At 40.4% G+C, this 16,709-nt stretch overlaps 2 protein-coding genes across 3 annotated transcripts in view; one reads left to right on the top strand and one right to left on the bottom strand.

Annotated features, from left to right (window-relative positions):
• Window positions 1–16,709, bottom strand: part of LOC311289246 (membrane-spanning 4-domains subfamily A member 8-like) — a 450,268-nt gene that overhangs the window by 354,963 nt on the left and 78,596 nt on the right. The gene's annotated exons all lie outside the window — the stretch shown is intronic.
• LOC311289216 (tripartite motif-containing protein 16-like) overlaps window positions 13,017–16,709 on the top strand; it is a 696,468-nt gene continuing 692,775 nt past the window's right edge. The window contains exon 1 of one of the 2 annotated variants that reach the window (XM_084407038.1): window positions 13,017–13,695. In XM_084407038.1, coding sequence (XP_084263164.1) covers window positions 13,123–13,695 — 573 coding nt within the window. In that variant the 5' untranslated portion in view covers window positions 13,017–13,122. The remainder of the gene's footprint in view (window positions 13,696–16,709) is intronic. The other variant, XM_084407039.1, reaches the window with a different exon arrangement.

The raw sequence follows: 16,709 nt of genomic DNA, 5'->3' as shown, positions 1-16,709 counted from the left end.
GTCCGCTTGGCCCGTCGGTACCCATCAGCTGCCTCAGGAGTCCCACAAGCCAGCCAGGCCCGATAGGACTCCTTCTTCAGCTTGACGGCATCCCTTACTTCCGGTGTCCACCACCGGGTTCGGGGATTGCCGCCTCGACAGGCACCGGAGAGCTTACGGCCACAGCTCCGAGTGGCCGCATTGACAATGGAGGTGGAGAACATGGTCCACTCGGACTCAATATCTCCAGACTCCCTCGGGATCTGGTCGAAGCTCTGCCGGATGTGGGAGTTGAAGATCTCTCTGACAGGAGATTCGGCCAAACGTTCCCAACAGACCCTCACAGTACGTTTGGGTCTGCCGAGTCTGTCCAGCTTCCTCCCCCGCCATCGGATCCAACTCACCACCAGGTGGTGATCAGTTGACAGCTCCGCCCCTCTCTTCGCCCGAGTGTCCAAGACATACGGCCGGAGGTCGGATGAAACGACCACAAAGTCGATCATCGACCTCCGGCCTAGGGTGTCCTGGTGCCATGTGCACTGATGGACACCCTTATGCTTGAACATGGTGTTCGTTATGGACAAGCTGTAACTAGCACAGAAGTCCAATAACAGAACACCACTCGGGTTCAGATCAGGGGGGCCGTTCCTCTTAATCACGCCCCTCCAGGTGTCACTGTCGCTGCCCACGTGGGCGTTGAAGTCCCCTAGTAAAACGATGGAGTCCCCAGTCGGAGCACTGTCCAGCACCCCTCCCAGAGACTCCAAGAAGGCCGGGTACTCTGCACTGCCGTTCGGCCCGTAAGCACAAACGACAGTGAGAGACCTATCCCCAAAGACAACAACTCCCACAATGCACAGCTCTGCAAGCCACTCCTATTAATCCAAAACACCGCTCAGATGTACGCTATTGTGTACATACATGCCACGTTGGTATAAGAAAGAAAATAGAAACACTAGTTTAGTGTCCCAAATGCTGCCTAATAGCCCCATATCAGTTAGTTGGTAGAAAATCGTTCTAAGGTCTAGTTAGACTGAGTTGAGGGTGTGAAAGCTAAAGCAGAGCTGAGGGCAGGGGCTCATGTTCTTACCCGGAAGGTGCACAGATCACACGGGACTTCAATGGCACTGGATGAATGATCGGGCGAGATGGAGGATAACCAAACCTAGTTGTATCCCATACATCAATCAGACTATTTTTTTTTGTGGACACCCAGATTTTTTGACAGAGAGGATTTTAGTAAACTCTTGGACCAAATGTCATGCTTGTTTCACAAACTGAAGTATTTTTCTACTTATCTATTGCACTAAGAGGGAGAACCTGCGCTAAATCTGCCCACACCGCGCCCATGGAGCTGCAGCCTCTCTGCCCGTAGGTACCAGGGAGGAGACAGCCATGTCAACACTCACTGCAAGCAGAATAAAACCATTGAAATGCAGAAAATTTACAGCTAATGGCAAATAGTCAAAATTCTGCATGTAAAATTGTCAAAACAATGTAAAGTTTAAAAATGAATACATGCCCAAAACATAAAGTTTGTTACACCCATAAAAAACCTGTCTTGTCCTGGCTCATTATGCTCTTATGTATTATTGGCCTTTTTGTTAAATTGCATCTACATTATCACTGTTTAAACAGATGAAAAGGATAGAAAAGGGCGTGTTAAGAGGCTAAAGAAATCTGCAGATAAACAAAAACGTCAAGACAATAATGACTAGGGTGAGTTCATGCAATAAAGAGAAGGACTAAATGCAGAGTGTTATGTATTTTCATTATACTAATATGCCATCTCTCTCAGATGGAGAGGACACACTGACTTCTGGCACCAGATCCCCTAAGAAGAGCCCGAAGAAGACTGCAGGTTAGAAGACAATGCAGTGATGTTGGTAAGATGTATTACATGAATTTCTGTTAAATATATATGTTTCCTGTGAACAATGTAAGTGGGACTTGGCGGCAGGCACGGTGGCTGAGTGGTTAGGGCTCTAGCCTCACAGCTAGAAGGTCCAGGGTTTGATTCCTGGACGGCGCGGGCCTTTCTGTGTAGAGTTTGCATGTTCTCCCCATGAAGTCAGTTTTGTTATATGGACTTGAATATATTTACAGGTTACATATTTGGCATTTCATTAAACATCTGGAGGAAACTAAGATGAGGGAGTGAGTAAGCGGCTGATTATTCCCGTGTTTTAAAGGGTGAATTATTGTCTGTTAGTTTGTTCATTTGTTAGCACCCTAACTGCAAATGCCCCACAGCAAAGCCAATCTTTTAAATAGTAGTTTGATTATGAGCAGGAACTGACACCTCCAGTTTGTTACCTTTCAGGAATACTCAGGGTACACCTTGAAGTTCAGTATTGTTCTTATAAACTATGCATTTTCAATGAGTGCAATATGTTAAACAACACACGCACTCTTTTTGCTACTGTAGAGAGACTGACAAACCCCCCAAGCCAGATTCCCAGTGAAATGCTCTCAGACAGCAAGTGCAGTGAGTTTGCTTCTTTCTTCTCTGAGAAAATCAATAATATCAGAAAGGTGATCAGCACATCCTCGAGTTGCGCTGGGGTCAGACAGATCAGACCACCTGAGAAAGTAGTTACTATGTCTGATTTCAAAGAAATTGATAGCAAAATTTTGGAAGAAACTGTACAGCACCTTAAAACATCAACCTGTGCTCTTGACACACTTCCCACATCATTTTTCAAAAGTGTGTTAAACAGTCATCAGACATCAAAAAGCCTGCTGGCCCAGATTGTTTAGAGCCATATTTTTTTTAAATCGCTGCAGATTTTATTGCTAAACCGCTCATGTATATTTTTAATTTGTCTTTGGTTCAGAATGTTATGCCATCAATCTGGAAATCTGCCCATGTCCTCCCCTTGTTAAAGGGAGGAGATCCTACCTTGCAAAACAACTATAGGCCTATCTCCAACTTGTCTGTGCTGTCAAAGGTCTTAGAACGACTAGTAAGTGAACAACTGAAAGAATTCCTGAGTGTTACTAATATTCTCTCAGAGTTTCAGTCGGGTTTCCGAAAGGAACATAGTACCATCTCTGCTTCACTGAAGGTTGTGAATGACATCATTGAGGCACTGGTCAGCAAAAAGATGTGTGCAGCTCTTTTCATCGATCTTTTCAAAGCTTTTGATACGGTAAACCATTGTATTTTAAAACAGAGACTGCTCAACATTGGTCTTTCTGAGAAGGCTGCTGGTTGGTTTGTACCATTTATGTAAATGACCTCGGTTCAAATGTCCACAATGCTCTGTTTCATTTTTATGCTGACGACACAATCATTTACACCTGTGGAGATACCCTTCACCAGACCTTTCAGTACCTGCAGGATGCCTTTGACACTGTACAATCTCGGCTATCTGATTTGAAGCTTGTGTTGAATGCAAGTAAAACCAAGATGGTCCTGTTCTCAAATAATAGGAACTCCACAGCTATCCCTCCAAACATTGTTACCCTGCAGGGAAATCTAATAGAGTGTGTGGCTGAGTACAAGTACTTAGGGCTTTTACTTGACGACCATTTGACTTTTAACCCTCTGGGGTCTGAGGTGTTTTTGGGGTCCTTGAGATGTTCTGACATGCCCTGACATTTGTGCTTTTTTCAGTTGCTTATAAACATAGTAATGGCAAAAAAAAATTACACACTATTTAGCACAAACAGGGCTACCATAATATGTGAGCAACAAGAATGTACATGTCTGCATTTTTGAGAGAATAATGTTTATGCGTGGTTATTGAAAAAACTAAAAACTAAAGTTTCTGAAATAAGACCACAAAACACACACTAAATATGTGCCAATAAGACTTTTGTCTAATGGATGTCATCGCCTAGTGTTTTTTCTTCAAAATTATGTGAAAATCACCCTGCCTAATCCTTCACATAACACAATACATTGATTTGAATTTTGCAAAGCACTTTCTGTTTGGAAAGGCCATATGCGGAGTGGGCGTCACAGATCATGCATATGTAGTGGTTCACACCTGAGGACCGCATACTTAATGAGCCATTCATTCAGGTGAGTCACTGAGCCACAAGAATGCAAGAGCAACAGTTGGAAGCATCTCAATTCTTTTTTATTTTTCCACATATTGTGCTTGCAATTTGGCCTATAATAGCCAAGGAAAACATGTAATTGTGCCGTTAATTCTCATACTGTATTTTCAGTTTTGGAATATTTATCCTCTCCCCAAATTTGTCACTAATAAAACACAATAAAAATTATTTAAAGAAAAGGCTTATATTTACCTTTTAATAGTTTGTTTACATCTACCTTGTAAATATTTAAATAAACAACAATTCAAGTGTAATCTTTCTTTGTACAAACTAAAGTATACATTTTATCATACATATTTCAAAGTTAAGGATTTGATTGATTATTTGATTATTTTTGACAAAAAAATTGGCAAATAAAAGCTTATTTGAGGTGGCAGATATTTTACAGTAAAAATGTATAATCTATCCAAAACTAATCAACGAAATGTTGTCTTTCATATGTCTGTAACATAGGTCTTTCATTTTTATTATAAGGAATATAAATGCTAATTTGCAGTTTAATACGTTGCTTATACAAATATATATATGTGCATACACACACACACATATACATGTGTATATATTTATACACAAAAATTAATTTTATTTATATTTTTTATATACATTTTTTTTTCCACAAATTGTGCTTGTAAATTGTATAATATCCAAGGTAAACATGTCTAGTAATTGTGCAGTAAATTCTCATACTGTATTTTCAGTTTTGGAATATTTATCCTCTCCCCAAATTTGTTACTAATAAAACACAATAAAAATTATTTAAAGAAAAAAAAATTATATTTACCTTTTAATAGTTTGTTTACATCTACCTTTTGAGGGACATTTTCCCTTATTATTATTATTCCTCACAGCGCTGCGAGACGGTGTAAACAAGTAATGATCTGAATAAACTTGTGTTTTCTTGAGCTGATATGGGGCTCGAGAAAACACAGCCCCTCACAGGTTTGCGCCGTGGATTCCCGCGAGTCAGACGCGGATACTGTGTTTGTTTTAGGCTCGCGCAGTCTTCACTCGGACGCGCGCTTCAATCCGTTGTGGAGACTCTCTTTTCGTTCCAGTGAAATTACAAAACAAAATACACACACACACATGTCTCTGCCTGATATACAACCACTGATAAACATAATCTGATTTGACAAAAAAAAAAAAAAAAAACTATGAGTGCAGATTTGAACTCAGAACCTTTGACACGCTAGGCAAATGTTCTACCACTAGACCACTTGAGTTCACGTATTTACTCACGTGAAAACTCGGTGTTTACTCGGCGTGATCAATTCGCTCTTGAACATGCTGCCGTTCGTCTGAGTTACAATCTTCCTCTGAGGAAAAGCCAAGGTGAGTTATTCCTCGCTGTCCAGGATCATCTGAAGACCGTCTTTACCGGAGAACATAATGTTCTAAATTTGCTGTAAGCAAATCAAATGTGACCAAAATAAAAAAAATAATCAGTCTGTTATAAACAAACGGTCTGGTTCATGATGATCTCCAGTTCAAGCACCTTATGTTGTGATTGCTAGCCTATTTACTTTTTATGTATTAAATCCAGGAAATTTGTTAATGAAAATAATATTAAAATTAAGATTCATAAAACAAAACGAAATTCGTTTTAAAGAATGGATTTGTGCTTTCTGTTTTGAAGTCTCTGTGAAAGTTTGAAAGTCTTTTAGTGCTGCTTCAGAGCGCTCGCGTCCATAATGGAGAACTGTCACGTAATATTGTTTTTTCCTCATAAATGCGAACATGTGTCAACTAATGCAAGTAAATTTAAAAAGACTTACCCGAAATATTATCCACGGCTGGATCAAGTCGCTCAACGTTCGTCGCTCAAAATACAAACGTTCGTCGTCAGAGTCCTGCTCTTCTTCTGAGCAAAATTTGAACTCGTGTCATCTTCCAACAGCACAGGAAAGTGAATAAATGAAACTTGCTGGTTTTAAGGCATTTCAGGGGGCGTTTACCTTATTTTGCATAGATCACCTCAGCTCATTATCTTATGAATAGCGCGCTCTGCGAGTGGGTGTGAACTCATTACCGATAATTAGGTGAGACGGGAGAAACTGTACTTCTCTTTAGTTTCTTACAGATTACATTGCAGGAGAATATTTGTTTTGAATGTGAATTGTTTTATTTAAAAGTAGAAATTTAAAGCTTTCTTTAGACGCATGTTTCATGGTTGTGTGATAAGTATTAGCTGAGTTTCAGTTCATTTTCCAGACTTGTTTCAAAAAGATTTTTGCGGAGACAGAGTGAGCTGAAAGCGCACCCTGTTTATTTTATTTATTTAAAACTAAAAACAAGGTTTTGATGTTAATGTGAGTGTACACAAAAAAAAGAAGACCCTCTATAGTTTATAATCATGTATTTATTTTATTAATATGACCGTAAATGACGGACTTTTTTAAGTTTATGTTGCTGCTATGTGAAAAAAATCCAGCAAAACGCGGGGGCGCGTTTGCCGACCTCAGAGGGTTAAGGCTCATATCCAAAATTTAGCCCGGAAACTTAGGTTAAAACTAGGGTTCTATTTTAGGAAAAGGGCCTGTTTTTCTCTTGCAACAAGGAAGAAATTGGTCGAGGCTACTTTCCTGTCTCTTATGGACTATGGTGATTTTTTTATATATGCACGCCCCTAATAAATATTTGCACCAACTGGATTCAGCTTATCATGGTGCGCTGAGATTTATTACAGGGTGCAAACCCTTTACACATTGTTGCACTCTGTATAATCTAGTCCAGTGGCCCTCCCTTGCTCAGCGAAGGCTAACCCGGTGGCGATTGTTTATATATAAATCCATCATTGGGACATTGCCCCCTTATTTATGTAGGCTTATATCCTTCAAGGCCAGCACTCGCTCTCTGCGGTCTAATGATAATCTCCACCTGGTTGTGCCTAGGGCTCGCGTACAGAGTTATGGAAGCAAGCATTTAGAATTTCTGCCCCATCAGCGTGGAACCTGTTACAGAATGACTTAAAACTTGATAACTTGGTCTCCTTTGGTCAATTTAAGAGGCTAGTAAAGTACCGGGAAGCAGGCACAATGGGCACCTGTCCCTGCTTCCCAAATTAGGATTAGTCTATGGTGACAATGGGGAATTTCATGATGATGATTTTTTTTTTTTCTCTAACGTTGGTCGATTTATTGTATTGTTAACTTATTATGTCTTGTATGTTCATTGTATTTATTATATTTTGTATTCTATAGGAACTTTTATGGCGGCCTTCTTGGCCAGGGCTACTTCGTAAAAGAGACTTGTTCTCAAAGGATTTCCCTGGTTAAATAAGGGTTAAATAAATAAAAATATATATTGCAGATATGCTCACTGAATATAAACCCAACAGATCACTCAGATCACTAGGATCATATCAGCTAGAAATACCAAGGGTTCACTCTAAGCATGACGAGTCCGCTTTTAGCTATTATGCCAGCTTCCAGAGGAGATCAGATGTGCTCCTACAGTAGTCACTTTCAAATCCAGACTCAAAACACTTCTGTTTAGCTATGCATTTAATGAATGAGCACTGTGCCAATGTTCGTCCGACTGTACTGTACTGTATTTTATTTTTTATTTTTCTAAACTTTTAATTATTCTTATTTCTTTTTATTATTTTAATTTCTTCTATGTAAAGCACTTTGAATTGCCATTGTGTATGAAATGTGCTATATAAATAAACTTGCCTTGCCTTGCCTAAATTAGATGCACCTGTTTGAGGTCGTTAGCTGCATAAAGACACCTGTCCACCCCATACAATAAGTAAGAATCCAACTACTAACATGGCCAAGACCAAAGAGCTGTCCAAAGACACTAGAGACAAAATTGTACACCTCCACAAGGCTGGAAAGGGCTACGGGGAAATTGCCAAGCAGCTTGGTGAAAAAAGGTCCACTGTTGGAGCAATCATTAGAAAATGGAAGAAGCTAAACATGACTGTCAATCTCCCTCGGACTGGGGCTCCATGCAAGATCTCACCTCGTGGGGTCTCAATGATCCTAAGAAAGGTGAGAAATCAGCCCAGATCTACACGGGAGGAGCTGGTCAATGACCTGAAAAGAGCTGGGACCACCGTTTCCAAGGTTACTGTTGGTAATACACTAAGACGTCATGGTTTGAAATCATGCATGGCACGGAAGGTTCCCCTGCTTAAACCAGCACATGTCAAGGCCCGTCTTAAGTTTGCCAATGACCATTTGGATGATCCAGAGGGCAGGCACATGGGCAGGCACATGGGACAGGGCGACTGCACTGTATTAAGGAGAGGATGACATGTATTGCGAGATTTTGGGGAACAACCTCCTTCCCTCAGTTAGAGCATTGAAGATGGGTCGAGGCTGGGTCTTCCAGCATGACAATGACCCGAAGCACACTGCCAGGATAACCAAGGAGTGGCTCTGTAAGAAGCATATCAAGGTTCTGGCGTGGCCTAGCCAGTCTCCAGACCTAAACCCAATAGAGAATCTTTGGAGGGAGCTCAAACTCCGTGTTTCTCAGCGACAGCCCAGAAAACTGATTGATCTAGAGAAGATCTGTGTGGAGGAGTGGGCCAAAATCCCTCCTGCAGTGTGTGCAAACCTGGTGAAAAACTACAGGACCTCTGTAATTGCAAACAAAGGCTACTGTACCAAATATTAACATTGATTTTCTCAGGTGTTCAAATACTTATTTGCAGTTGTATCATACAAATAAATAGTTAAAAAATCATACATTGTGATTTCTGGATTTTTTTTTTTAGATTATGTCTCTCACAGTGGACATGCACCTACGATGACAATTTCAGACCCCTCCATGATTTCTAAGTGGGAGAACTTGCAAAATAGCAGGGTGTTCAAATACTTATTTTCCTCACTGTATCAAAAAAAGTAAATGGTACAAAATTGTAGTGTAAAATACACACATGTATTGATCCAGCTTATTTTAATGTGCAAGTGTAGCTCCTGAGGTATCTTAGAATAAAGTACAGTAAAGAAGATTTATTGTGAGTACACAATAGGTTTACACTCTGGCCGGAATAAAGCCTACGTAATTGCCATTAGGATCTGGGAAACGATCTCTAACTGTCCACACACAGCATGAAGCTATAACAATTCTATATCCTGGTCCCAGAACACCATATTGCCAGACAACAAAGTTCCTATATGCTGCATAGCGGAGCTGTCCGTGACTTTCTCCCGTCTCCTGGATGTCCACCTCTGCCCTAAGGTCATTCCAGATTCGCCTGGCCAGTCTCAGCACACCTTCCTGCAAGATGTATAGCTCCATGTGTGGCAACAGTGATGTGCAGTTTTGTGGTTGTTGTTGACAGCATTTCTGTTCCAGCAGTGTTGGCATATTTCTGCAGTTTCTACAGACACACCAGCTGGGTGCCTGTGGATGAGGAGGTCCTGGTGGAGGGGGATCAGGGGTGAGACTCATTAGGTCAAAGATGAGACTAGGTTCACGAGTGAGGCATCTTTGTAGAAGCTGTTGGCACTCATCTAATGTCAGTCTCTTTATCCTATCCTGTAAAAACAAAATCACACTTAGAAAATGTTCTTATTAGACCTTTGACACATACAACTTTCAACTAAACCATCTAACAGGCAAACTGAATTCATGTGTGCAAACTTTTTCTAATAAAAGAAATAAGGCAGTGCATTCACTACACTTTTGAGTGTTTTTACTGTTGCACACTGTCTGCCTTGCAATGTACGAGGGAGCATTACAATAACAAAAGGAAATATCACGTCTCACACTGTCTGTCTGACACCCTGGACCAGAAATGTTACAATAACAATAGTAGTGCTTGTACTAAACGAGTTTGTAAGTTAGCGTTAGACGTACTGTGTGAAAAAAATATGACAAATTAGCGGTTATGTATGTACACATTAGTGATGCGCGGGTCGGCTTTTTTTCCAACCCGCGGGTCCCGCTTTTATGAAATTATTTGGCCCGCCTCAGCCCGCCCCGCACCACTGTATCTATTTTTACAACCCGCCCCGCCCCGCACCCGCGACCATTAAATAGACAAACTAGGCATTGTAATGTAAATGAAAACAGCCTTTATTTCAGCCTGAAAGTGCTTGGAAACATCGCCCTGTACACTGGCAATAACAGACGATTCTGAATATGAACCATTAATCAGGTCATATTAATAAGATAATGATTTAAACATTTTCAATATTTACAAAGCAGCGTTTGTATTCATCTAATTCATCATTCACCTTTTTTTCTTTTAATTATGTAAAATCCCGACCTCAATTTCTCCCGCACCTCATCTTCCATCTTCACTTTTATTTCTACCAGAAAGACTCGGGAGAGTTATTTCAATAAACCATACATTTATTGACAGCTCAGCAAGCTGATAAACTACAAAGTCATTTGGCGTAGGCCCCGTCCGTAGTGCATAATGCGAGAGTATCGGATCTGCAATTCCTGCCTAGAGATGAAGGCAGGGGCGCAGCCGACCCCCCTGGGAGATATGGACGGGACCATCCTGGTGGTGGTGGGGAGGATGGGGGTAATCGTCGCTTCAGTATCTGCGAACTCAAACATGTGTAAGTACCGTGCTTTTATACAGTGAGCATAAGAATATGATTGGATAGAAGTGAAGGCAATAAGTGACGTAGTAATTGAGTCTTCCCAGCAGAACTTATGCTAAAGCTTTCATTTCTCCGTCTTTGTTGTTGTGGCTGGCGGCGGGAGCTGCGTGGCGCGAGCTGCTTTGCGCGAGCTGTGTCACGTGACGCCAAAGGTTTGGGGAAATCACGCAAGTTGCATTGCTACGGCCTTATCAAATAACCTACTAAAATATGATTAGATTGATATTCCCAAACATTTAATATAGGCTGGACATTGCATGCAACATATGGATTTTTATTTTATTTTGTTTAATGACCCGCCCCAACCCGCCCCGCAAATAAAGTGCCAATTTTTTGACCCGCCCCAACCCGACCCGCGGGTCCCGCGGGTTATGAGACGACCCGCGCATCACTAGTACACATACCTCCTCAATTGCCATCCTCTGTTTATGAAGCTCTTCAACCCTTTTGAAGTCCTCCCGTGACAGGTCAGCGAGCAGACGGCCACGGCCTCTAGCCCGACCGCTGCCTCCCCCTCTCTCACGGCTGCCTTCTCCCCGCTCTCGGCTGGTGCTGGCTCTTGCGCCCCCGCCCGACCTCGTCTCCCTCGGCCTCTAGGCGCACCCCCCCTCCTGGATCTTGGTCGGGATGAAAAGGGCACGGGCTCGTAGTCAATATCAGATCCCACAAGACTCTCTTCTTGAAAGCTCTAAACGCACAAGCAATAAAAAAAAAAAACCGATATATAGCTTGTTTATTGGCCTGTAGCATGCTAAAGGTAGCTATAGAGATACTTGTCATAAATAGATTTTCACTTACCGGTGGCGAGTCTGACATGTTGGAAAAAGTGCAAATCTTCTTTTGAAAATTGGGCTTGTATTCTCATATAGGACTAATAGGAGCCAGATACACATAGTTTAAGTTTTTGTCCTTTCTCTGGAGTCTGTTAAAGAAACTATTTAGTCCGTTCATCAAGAGATTGCAGAAGCAGAGGCTTGGCCTTTCTTTTTAGTGTCTGTAGGAATTGTTAAAGAAACAATTTGTCCAGAGACTGTAGAAACCATATAAATAGTTTGGGACTGATGTTGAATTCTTGACTGGGTGCTAATTCAGTAGCCACTATTTTAGTTTTGAAATAAAAGTTCTAACTGGGTTAGAAGAATATGGCACAAAGCCATAAACCTATATGTGGCCCGGTGTGAGAGTGTTAGTGACAACACCTAACACAGGAATTTAAATTATTTAAGGGGTTGGTTTATTCCAGACTGCACTTGGAAAAGCACAGCGTTAACTATGCAAATCTTTAGGGTTTTAAACAGGAAAGCTTGTTACAGTGGTTGAAATCAAAAAAAGTTTTTTCAAACAGAGTCTCTCTTGTCTTTCTCAGTCACCACATTAAAGGGATACTCCACTTTAAAATGAAAATTCTGTCATCATATACTCACCCTCATGTTTCAATCCTTTATGAATTTCTTTCTTCTGCTGAACAGAAAGGAAGATATTTAGAAGAATGTCAGTAACCAGACAGTTTCTGGTCTCATTGACTTCCATAGTATATATTTTTTTCCTACTATGGAAGTCAATGAGACCAGAAACTGTCTGGTTACTGATATTCTTCCTTTCTGTTCAGCAGAAGAAAGAAATTCATAAAGGATTGAAACAACATGAGGGTGAGTATATGATGACAGAATTTTCATTTTAAAGTGGAGTATCCCTTTAACAAGTCAATTACAGAAATCTAACTAACATAGACAACGATAGTGGACTCTTATTCCGGAAACCACAAATACACAGATTATTACAAGATTTGTCAACACAGAAGATCAAATAAGGCAATTGTTACATGAAACATGCATACAAATAAAATTAGAAGGGTCTACTTTTATTTGTGTACATTTACAATAACAACAAATCCTTGTGTTTTTGTAAAATAAAGAAAATAAACAGGGTGCGCTTTCAGCTGTTGCTGTCTCCGCGAGAAACTTTCTGAAATACGTCTGAATAATGAACTGAAACTCAGCGAATACTTATTAATACTTATCCCAGGGCTCCCTTGTAAAAGAGATTTGACTATCTCAATGGGACATCACCTGGTAAAATAAACTTGAAACATAAAAAAACCTTTGTTTGCTCATTAATCTGCACGTTTCCACCCATGGTGCCGCCAATTGGTTTTCGCAAGACAACATTGTTACCATAGATTTATATTATATTTTGTGAAAAGTGGCATAATATGTCACCTTTTAAGAGTGTTCCCTGGCTTCTCTGAAACTTATATTATGTGAATGTGTGTCTGAGATTGATGAAACACAATGTTTGTGGGAACACACATGAAAACTAAACACTTAGCAGCAATGAAGCTCTTCAGGATCAGGAATGAGGAACCTGCTTTACAGACATGCCTGTTTTGCACATGTCACTCAAACACAGAACCAGGAAACAGGAAACACGTGAGTTCAGGGAAACTGAAACTGAAGTGTAGTTGAGCTGTTGTGTGTTTGTATCTCTGTATTTTTGCAGTAAAATGGCAGAAGCCAGAATTACTCAGGATGAGTTCCTGTGTCCAGTGTGTCTGGATCTCCTGAAGGATCCAGTGACTATCCACTGTGGACACAGTTTCTGTAAGATCTGTATTACAGATTGCTGGGATCAGGAGGATCAGATGAGAGTCTACAGCTGTCCTCAGTGCAGACAGACCTTCAGTCCAAGACCTGTTTTAGGTAAAAACACCATTCTGGCTGAAGTGCTGGAGAAACTGAAGAAGACTAAACTTTCTGCTGACTGTTACGCTGGAGCTGGAGATGTGCAGTGTGAAGTCTGTAATGGAAGAAAACACAAAGCCGTCAAGTCCTGTCTGCTGTGTCTGGAGTCTTACTGTCAAACTCATCTCGACCGTCATGAGGAATTTCACTCCCGTAAGCCACATAAAGTGATTGATGCCACTGGACGACTGCAGGAGATGATCTGTCAGAAACACGACAAACTCCTCGAGGTTTTCTGCCGCACTGATCAGAAGTGTATATGTGTTCTGTGTATGATGGATGAACATAAAAACCACGACACTGTATCAGCTGCAGCTCAGAGGACAGAGAAACAGGTATGAACTTACAGAGTCGCATTATGCTCATTTACAGGTTCATAATGTTGTTTATGGGGTCTACTAGAATACATAAACATATGTATACATGTTAATATGTCTGTTTTTTAGTTTCTTTTTTTTTTTTAAACCTGCCTTCTGTAAATCACAGTCTGCTCTGATTGGTCAGCCAGTCTCAGTCTATTGTGAATGGTCTAATGCTTAGAGTGTCAGAAATGTAACGCGGCTTACCGTAAACGACAAGTATCTCTTGCGGAGACGCTGCAAACACTTCTGTAACTACACTAACTGTGGTGTCAGTTTTGCTGTATCAGTTCAAACCTGACTCTTGTCACAGGTCGGGGTGGAGCGCCAGCGGGCCGCCCACCCCTTCGCTTGCGTGCCGCCCCTGAGGAGCTGACCGTGGACACGAAGGAGACAGACACAGAATTCAAAATAAATATACTCTTTATTAAATAATAAAAACAAAATCTTAAAAAGTCTCTTCAACATTCTCTTCTTTTGGAGAGCAGGTTCTTCACTGGACTCGGAGAGTGGAGGATACGTATATCTCACAGCATTAGCAGGTTCTTCTCACCGCACTAGCAGGTTCTTCACTGGACTCAGAGAGTGGAGGAAACGTATAACTCACAGCATTAGCAGGCTCTTCACTAGCCTCAGACAGAGAGTGGAGAATAAGTATAACTCACAGCATTAGCAGGCTCTTCACTAGCATTAGCAGGCCCTTCCAGCATTAGCCGGCTCTTCACTGGACTCAGAGAGTGGAGGATACATATATCTCACAGCATTAGCAGGTTCTTCTCACCGCACTAGCAGGTTCTTCACTGGACTCAGAGAGTGGAGGAAACGTATAACTCACAGCATTAGCAGGCTCTTCACTAGCCTCAGACAGAGAGTGGAGAATAAGTATAACTCACAGCATTAGCAGGCTCTTCACTAGCATTAGCAGGCCCTTCCAGCATTAGCCGGCTCTTCACTGGACTCAGAGAGTGGAGGATACATATATCTCACAGCATTAGCAGGTTCTTCTCACCGCACTAGCAGGTTCTTCACTGGACTCAGAGAGTGGAGGAAACGTATAACTCACAGCATTAGCAGGCTCTTCACTAGCATTAGCAGGCCCTTCCAGCATTAGAAGGCTCTTCCAGCATTAACCCCCTGAGGTCGGCGGTATCGCCGGCGATACCAGCTCGCTTTTTTTTTATCAGTGTAAAAGAAACTCATAAATACTCTGTTGACTTTGATTTTCCATAGGAGTTTCATACATCAATCGATTCTGTTAAATGTGTATTATTTTTGTGTATACTCACAATAAAAACAAAGTGTGGTGCTTTTTGCCAAATAAAGAAAAATAAACACGAAGCTAGGTTCTGCCTTCTCTCTGTCCGTGTAGTCCATTCTGAAACGCGTCCGAAAATGAATCATAACTCTCTTACTTCTCACACAGGCATGTGAGTTATGTCTTTATGAAGCTTGAAATCTCTTCTTTTAAATGAAGTAATTTATATAAAACACAAATGTTTTCAACTCATGTAATCCGTTTGAAAGCAAGGAGAGGTACCGGTTTTCCTTCTGCCTCATTATCTTTATAATCAGCTGCGGGCGCCCCGCCCCCAGCGCGATTCACATGTAAATAGTTTAGGTGATCTAGTATGCATCGCATACGCCCCCCGATCAATGCCATAAAAACACAGTTTCTATCAGACTTACTGATAGTTCATCGCGTTTTGAGTATGGCACGCTTCTCCGGTAATAAAGACGCCCTTCAGATGATTCTGGACAGAGAGGAAGAATGCACGATACCGGGTTGTTTCCTCAGAGGAAGATTGTAACAGACGACGAACGGCAGCATATTGAAGAGCGAATTCCGCCGAGGACACAATTTCGGAGTAAGTTTTACTTAAAAGTCTTTTGTCTTTTATTTTTCGTGTTCACATTTATGAGGAAAAAAACAATATTACGTGACAGTTCTCCATTATGGACGCGAGCGCTCTAAGCACTAAAATACTTTCAAACATTCACAGAGACCTCAAAACAGAAAGTACAAATCCTTTCTTTAAAACGAATTTCGTTTTGTATCAATTGTATCTTAATTTTAATAATTTTTTCATTAATAAATTTCCTGGATTTAAAGTAAATATAGGCTAGCAATCACAACATAAGGTCTGAACTGGAGATCATCATGAACCCGTAGCCTACTCGCCTCACGTCTAAAAAAAATTTAATATATTTACAGAAAGCTGGTTCTAAACAAAACCATCCAAAACAAAAAAAACTATGTAGCCTTATAAATGTGCATTTCTCCGGTGCGTTCACTAGCCTACTGCGAAGATCGCGAGTCAGCCTATCATCAACTTCATCTTTGCCAGAAGTTAAATTTAAATCGCGTGTGTGAATGAATTATGTTGTTTTAGCAAACTGTATTGCTATACTGAGATGAGTAAAAATCGACTGAAATATGTTTAAATAAAATGTAGGCTATTTGTATAAGCAACGTATTAAACGGCAAATTAACAATATGCACTAATATTTCATGAAAACAACGTTACAGTCAGGCGAAATATGAAAGACAACATTTTGTTTAGTAGATTTGGGTACAGTTTTTACTGTAGAATATACTGCCACATCAAATAAGCTTTTGTTTAGCAATTTCTATATATAAAATAGCCTACTATTTTTGTCAAAAATAAAGTCATCAACTAAGAAGTTAGATGTTCCAATGTTGGCTATATTCAAAGTAATGAATACATAGATAAAATGTAGGCCTATAATCTTTTTTTTTACAAAGAAAGAGTACACTTGAAATATTGTTGAAATTGTAATTATTGTTGTTGTTACCTTTTTAACTTTGAAATATGTATGATAAAATGTATACTTTAGTTTTTACAAAGAAAGATTACACTTGAATTGTTGTTGTAATTGTAACCTTTTTAATAAAAATATATATTTACAAGGTAGATGTAAACAAACTATTAAAAGGTAAATATAAGCCTTTTCTTTAAATAATTTTTATT

The sequence above is a fragment of the Rutilus rutilus genome, assembly GCF_951802725.1.
Source record: "Rutilus rutilus genome assembly, chromosome: 4".
In the NCBI taxonomy this organism is placed as follows: domain Eukaryota; kingdom Metazoa; phylum Chordata; class Actinopteri; order Cypriniformes; family Leuciscidae; genus Rutilus; species Rutilus rutilus.
Note: the sequence above shows the minus strand (reverse complement) of the source record. Positions and strands in the feature narration are given on the sequence as shown.